The sequence below is a fragment of the Mytilus californianus genome, unplaced genomic scaffold (assembly GCF_021869535.1).
Source record: "Mytilus californianus isolate M0D057914Y unplaced genomic scaffold, xbMytCali1.0.p SCAF_7, whole genome shotgun sequence".
Classification (NCBI taxonomy): domain Eukaryota; kingdom Metazoa; phylum Mollusca; class Bivalvia; order Mytilida; family Mytilidae; genus Mytilus; species Mytilus californianus.
Window position 1 is genome coordinate 77661544 of NW_026262723.1, and position 7048 is coordinate 77668591.

The window sequence follows — 7048 nt, forward strand, 5'->3', positions numbered from 1 at the left end:
AACGAATGAAGGTTAAATTGGACGAGGAGATACTACAATACCATGAATTAAAAATTAAAATATAATAAAATCCAGTTGCATGATTCTAAAACATTTTTTGTATAAAAAAAAGGATAAAAGGACTTACCAAAATTAATGTACAGTTAAATAGACCAAACCAACCACTAACATCCGACTCCTTAAAGAAAAAACAAATAACAACACAGACGGCCTGACTGGGCACAGGGAAAAAACTTTGGTGGGGTTAAACCAAATTTGATTTGCTTACCAACCTCCCCTTTTCCTATCTAGAACATTTGCCCTAATAGTAAACTGACACGCAATAAATAAACTGTTAACACAGAGATATGTCTCGCCTTTTATTTTGATTTTGATTACGTAAATGTTGAAATCAAAATAGCAATACTTTAACTTGCAAGTTATGCAAATTATTCATAGTCAATGAGCAATGACTGAAGGTACAGGGCCAAACAATCGCCATGGAAATGAGATGTACCAATGCTAATACAACTGCATACCAATTATCATTGACCTACCACTAATGGTTCCCCTTAAAATGACCTAACAAAATAATACCTGTAAACTAAGTTAAAGTTTCAAATCCAATAGACCCATGACTGAGAGGGCGGGGCCAAATAATCTACATGGAAATGAGATGTGCCAATGCTTTAACAACTGCATAAAAAATATCATTGACCTACTACTAGTGGTTTACCATAAACTGACCTAAACACAAACTAATACATTGTTGAAGACGCCGCCGCCGCCGCCGGAAACAGCATATCTATTTTTTTTTGCTTTTTGACTCCGTCAAGGCGAGACAAAAACATGCAGAGTACTGCTACCAAGAGATCTGAAGAAGACCACCAACTTAAACAAGGAAAACTAGACAAAGTGATGCGCCGGCACTCCACTCTGAAGTATCTGTATTATAACAAAGTCAATGTAGGACTTTCTTTGAGATATTATTGTGTCTGGGAGACAAAAAGGATGCCCCCGCAGATGCAAAGGAAAATACACAAAGTTTAGCATGGGAGCACATAGGTCTATGGTTCACTGAAGGAGGAGTTATCTGGATACGCAATGCAACTCTTATGCAAGTAAATACTCGAGAGAAAAAAAGAACAAAGTTCAACTATCTCCCAAAAGAGCAAATATTAATAAAAATCAAAACCCTGACCACATGCACACTTTCAATAAATGTACAAACAGCCAGGAAAGTGAAAACTTCCTAGCATTCAAACTGTAGGAGGAGTTATCCGGAAACGCTATGCACCACTTATGCAAGTATATACTCCAAAAATTACAAAGTTCAACTATCTCCCAAAAGAGCAAAGATTAATAAAAATCAAAACCCTGAAAATGCACACCTTCAATATATGTACAAACAGCCAGCAAAGTGAAAACTTCCTAGCATTCAAACTGTAGGAGGAGTTATCTGGAATAACTATATACCCATAATGGGACGGACAGACAGGGGTAAAACAATATGCCCCCCCCCCAAACTTTCAGTTGCGGGGGCATAAAAAGACGGCAAATAATATGGAAATCAGGTAAAACTGAGATGTTCAGCAATAAAAAATATGATACAACGCAAAATTAACCTTGATCACCGTCCATAAAATGAGGTCGAGGCCAGGTGAACCTTGCCTGACAGACATGTTTACCTTGCAAGGATCACATATACCAAATATAGTAATCCTATTACTCATAATAAGTGAGTATTTCACATAACAAAACAACTATAATTATTTTATGGTTTTTCAAGCAGCCACTGAACCATGAAAATGTGGGCAATGACAATAGACATATGACAGAAGGGCACTTCGAAACATAAGGCATCTCCATACAAGGTATGAAACATAAATAAAAAATATAAAGATTTATAGTGTACGCCGTCGCCACCACCGCCGGATAGTAATCCCCATGTCTACCATTATGGGACTTTTGTCACAGGCAAGACACAATTATTGTGTTTAGTAAAGAGCTAATAAAGAATGAATGATAAATAAGTATATTATTTGATGAACAATAGAAATATAAATATCCAAACACGACGATTAATATCAAGTTGAAGGTGTATTTTCTTTGTCTTCAAACATAGTTTTCAACAAATTTTTCTGGCTGTCGCCTGAACGAAAAAGTCTCATCATTAAGGACGGCTTGGCTGGTGAGGGCATGACTTCGTCATCTGTCATATTCAAATCTGAAATAGATACAAGATCATTAATTTTCTGAAGGTTAATTGTAGAAATGTGTCTTATATCTAAAATAATTAAAGGTGAACAGCTAGCGAAACATACTTAGTGTGGAACATTAAATAAAGAGCTTTGTCATGAGCGCATGATACGCCCGTCACCCTTTTAGCTCATCTTTATTGAAATGAATATATATGATCAACTAGAAATTCTGTGAGCACTGCTCAAATAGAACCCCCCCCCCCCTTTTTCCCCCTAAACAAATAAAGTTCCATAACTCCGCAATGTCATATCAGAAATTTATGTAAAAAGGGAGCTTATTTCAATAGATATAAACAAGTCACCCAAGTTTCATGAAAACTGCTGAAAGCGTTTTTGAGTTATTCTCCGAAAACTGGCAACGTTTTAAAGTCCCAATACTTCAAAACTTAAAATCAGAATTTTTTCAAAATTGAAAGGGAACTTATATCAATATATATATAAACAATTCATCAAAGTTTCATAAAAATTGTTCAAAGCATTTTTGAGTTATAGTCAGAAAACTGGAAAATTCCCCATAACTCAGAAACGTAATCTGAAATTTATAAAAATCGAAAGGGAGCTTACGTCAATAGATATAACCAATTCACCCAAGTTTCAGGAAAATTGGCGAAAGCGTTTTTGAGTTATTGTCCGACGTCTTGAAGACGGACAGACGGACGGAAATCTGTATACCATAATACGTCCCGTAAACGGACGTATAAAAGCACAAATATTGTTGATAACAGATATTTTAACACTTTCAAATATTTAATTTTTAATGCAACATCCCGTTGGAATTTTACCTAGAGCTAATATGACATTGTGTTAGGTATAGAAATCACCAACATGTTGCTTCAGGTGACTTTATCTTCTATTTAATTGAAATCCATGTGAGAAAATTTTGGTTTCAATACCTTGTATTTTTAAAACCTCTTTTTATAGAATAACCACAAACAACACATATGGATGTGTCAGTTTAAAATAAATCTCACCTGGAGTGTTATCTTTTTCTTTATTTTTCAAAAAATCAGGTAGGTTGTTAGGATTGAAATCACACGATTTCTTATGAGATTTTAACATTTGCAACTGCCCAATGAAATCACAGCCCGACTTTCTAAATGGACATGCTACCTGAAATAAAAAATTAGCTAACATTTTCAGATGTACAAAAATATCACAGTGAATGAGTTGACAATGAAATTTCATCAACTATGATTAACTAACACCTCGTTAAAAACACAACAGCAATCTTGATAGTGGCCTTCTATTTGTTTGTTTGTTCGATGTCAAACCATCCACTTCATCACATCACACGAAAAAAGATTCCGAAGGGATTTGAGCGGGTCTAATTAAGTGGTCTGATGGAAAGTTGTCTCTTGGCAATCTAGGTGTCTAAAGCTATGACGTTGTTTTGGTCCTGTCTCAATGTTGTTTCCCCAACGTTTGCTTTTATTCATATATATGCCTTTTTTTAAAGTGTTCAGTTGACAGTCCATAATACACTCTGTGGCCCAAACAAATAATAAGATACATGTATTCAACTTACCATTTGATCTCCTATAATATTTTCAACAATAAAGTCATGGTGCATTTGGTTAAACTGTAAGCTCTTTCTAAAACAGAAAAAAAACCAATTAGCTATAATGGCAATTATTTTTGTAATTTCAGCTGCATATAAAAAAAGAGTCGTCAATCTTTGCCATTTGACGAACAGTAAACAATCAATCAATCATAATGTAAAATATACAGCAATTCCTTCATTTTTATGATTATATCAAAATAGTGAAGGTTAAAAATCTCTCCAGGAATCCATTACGGTACTAATATGGCTGCATATTCTTACTTACCTGTCCTCTGGGCAAGTCTTGCTGTTCCTTAACCATGACGTTATGCACTGAAAAACAGCAAATAATAATAAGTAAAAGGAAAATAATAGAAAACAAACATAAAAGGAAAATATTGCCCCGAAGTCACATGTTACAGGACTATCCATCCATCTTTTAATCCTCAAAATGCTAAATAGTTGTTTTGGGCGACTTCGCAGGCAAACAGGTGAGTGATTTAGACCTATATTGAAACCATTGGTCACATAGTATATTATTTCTATTTCGACTATCTATTAATGTGTTTTATCCAGCACTTACCGCTTTGCAGAAACTATGACCACAGGGAGCTCTGTATGGCTGGTTGAAAACGTCCTGGCATATAGAACAGAATAAGTGGGAACTGACCGACTCTGGATTCAGGAAGTATCTATATATATAAAAAGGAAAAGGGCGCTCTAACATAGTTGCACATAGAATATTAAGATAAGAATCGGTCCACTGTTGAAACATGTCTAACATGTCGCTTTTTATTTTGACTATACGAGAGCACTAAAATGAGCATGCTTTCTTCTTTTAATATTTAGATAAATAATATCTGCATGCATGCACGAACTGAATAAAAGTCAAAAGTCATTTTTTTATTTTAAAGTCAATGTAGATAATTTACGAATAACATTAAAGCTCTGAAGAGCTCTTGAATCAACAGCAAAATTATATAATACAGATTTTATTCATCTGAAATTTTGGTTTCCGTTGAAAATAGATATTAATTTGAAATGATATACATCTGTCAATCAGTTTATCATCCGAAAATACGCATTTAAAATCTGATGTGTGTAGTTATTCCTTGAACACTGCATAAGTCTACAAAGGAATTCCTACCGGTAAGTGTTGTGTTGTAGCATTTTCAGTAAAAAGGAACCAGGACCCAATTCTGTACACGTTTGCTGAGCGTTAAGCAGACAACAAAATATGGACGACTTTAATTTGTTAATTGCTATCCTAAAGATGGTCTGCATTCCGACTTATGTAATGCACCAGCAACTATCGATTTTATCTGTTCGAATGAAATGGTCACAAACATCAATGAGACCCCCCACCCCCCAAAAAAAGTCAATACTACACTGAGTACAATAATCGACATGTACATTTAACAATTTGATCACGAATTTGGATACCGTTACACCAGGTTTAACTTGCATGATCAACACGACGGTGCCACATGTGGAGCAGACACTGCTTGCCCATCTGGAGTTCATGAGTTCAATCACCCCCTGTTTTAGTAAAGGATTCGTGTTGCTTAATCTTTGTTTTTCTGTGTAATGTTTAAAGTTGTTGTTGTTTGTCCTTCGTCGTTTTTGTTTTTGCCAAGGTGTTGCCTGTTTTAATTTGACGTATGATTTCCTGTTGCCTTCTTGATATCTTTTTTGCCAAGGTTTTGCCTGTTTTAATTTGACGTATGATTTCCTGTTGCCTTCTTGATATCTTTTTTGCCAAGGTTTTGCCTGTTTTAATTTGAAGTATGATTTCCGATTGCCTTCTTGATATCTTCTCTCTTTTTTTGTAACAACCCACCATTGCAAAATATGATTTGATTTTGATTTTTGGTGTTTTAACGCCATTTTTAAGCACCGCTTTTGGGCTATTTCGTGGCGGCCAGTTTTTATTGGTGGAGGAAGCCGGAGTGCCCGGAGAAAACCACCGACCTTCGATAGGAAAACTGACAATCCTAGTCAATTAAGATTGGAGTCGAGTGCACCCGCACGAGCGGGGTTCGAACTCACAACCTCAGTGTTGACTGGCTAGTGATTACAGTAGTAACTACTTAGACCACTCGGCCACCGAGGCCCCTTGCAAAATATGCAATCTTATTGTCGAGTCCAAATGAGCAGTGTTCCTATGTGCTTATTATTTTGTAAGTCAGTTATATATGCCACTGAATAGTCAAATTATTGATACATGTAGCACTTCTTTTGTTTGTGTGTGTCTTTAAATGTTTAATGGGATATTAAAAAATAATACCACAGGAATAACATATAAGGGGCCCCCATATAAAAGATACCTTTCTTCTGGTTCTTCTGGGACTTTCTGTTCTTTCCCTCTTCTTTTTGTCATTATAATTATTGTAAACAGATCCTAAGACAAACGAGAACTGGTTGGTCATGATAACATATATATGATTACAAAGTTAGTGTCATTCCAACTTTCATCCATCCAAATAATTTAGGAAAGTGCTACTGTCTTGCACATATAAATACAGGTCGGATTCAGAGGCGGGTCCAGGAGTTTGAAAATGGGGGCCCTAAAATAGGCAATTTAAAGTTATGAGTAGAACATGTAAAAAGTCTATGCATTAACCATATATGTAGCTCCATAAGGGGGGTCCGGTCCCTGCCCTATTTCCCTAAATCCACCTCTGGATTGTCTTCATTAGCAATCGATCACAATCTACTGAACGGTAAATAAATCTTTTAACAACTCATTGAAAACAAACACATTACATGATATGAAACAAAAATACAAATTTTCTAATAAAATCATTGAAAAATTAAAATACAGAAAATTTGTTGTGGAGCTGGACTGGCGACAATGGAGGAACTTTTAGACTGTGGTCCGTGTAGCTTTTGGAATCAATTAATGAATAAAAGATCATAAAACTTACGGTAGTGTTTTACTTGTTTATAAATTCAAATTTCCCACTTTAGCATTTTTATTTAGGTAAAACGCCGATGCATACAGAATGATGTCAAGGTAACTAAAGGTAAATTTATTAAGTTTAATACCGGGAAAATATGATTTTGTTTGCCGATTCAGGTATTCATTTTTATTTTTCATCTGGTAGTTAAAAACCGAATCTGATGATAACGAAGCCTTTAAATCCCATCTAAGATAGACAAAACTCAAAGACAAAGGAATCGCATTTATTGTTGTTGTTCTTCATCTCAAATTTACATATAAAGTAAGGATATTATGGCACAACGGAGCAGAATCTCGCACCTCACT

At 35.2% G+C, this 7048-nt stretch overlaps 1 protein-coding gene across 1 annotated transcript; it reads right to left on the reverse strand.

Annotated features, from left to right (window-relative positions):
- Positions 1 to 2005: 2005 nt before the first annotated feature.
- Positions 2006 to 6749, reverse strand: LOC127709059 (RING finger protein 151-like). The gene is made up of 7 exons (XM_052214392.1): positions 6708 to 6749; positions 6108 to 6181; positions 4364 to 4472; positions 4067 to 4113; positions 3766 to 3832; positions 3212 to 3350; positions 2006 to 2206 (listed from the first exon to the last, which is right to left on the reverse strand). The coding sequence occupies exons 2-7, from the start codon at positions 6158 to 6160 to the stop codon at positions 2067 to 2069; spliced, it is 555 nt and encodes a 184-aa protein (XP_052070352.1). The 5' UTR covers positions 6161 to 6181; positions 6708 to 6749; the 3' UTR covers positions 2006 to 2066.
- Between the last annotated feature and the right edge of the window lie 299 nt (positions 6750 to 7048).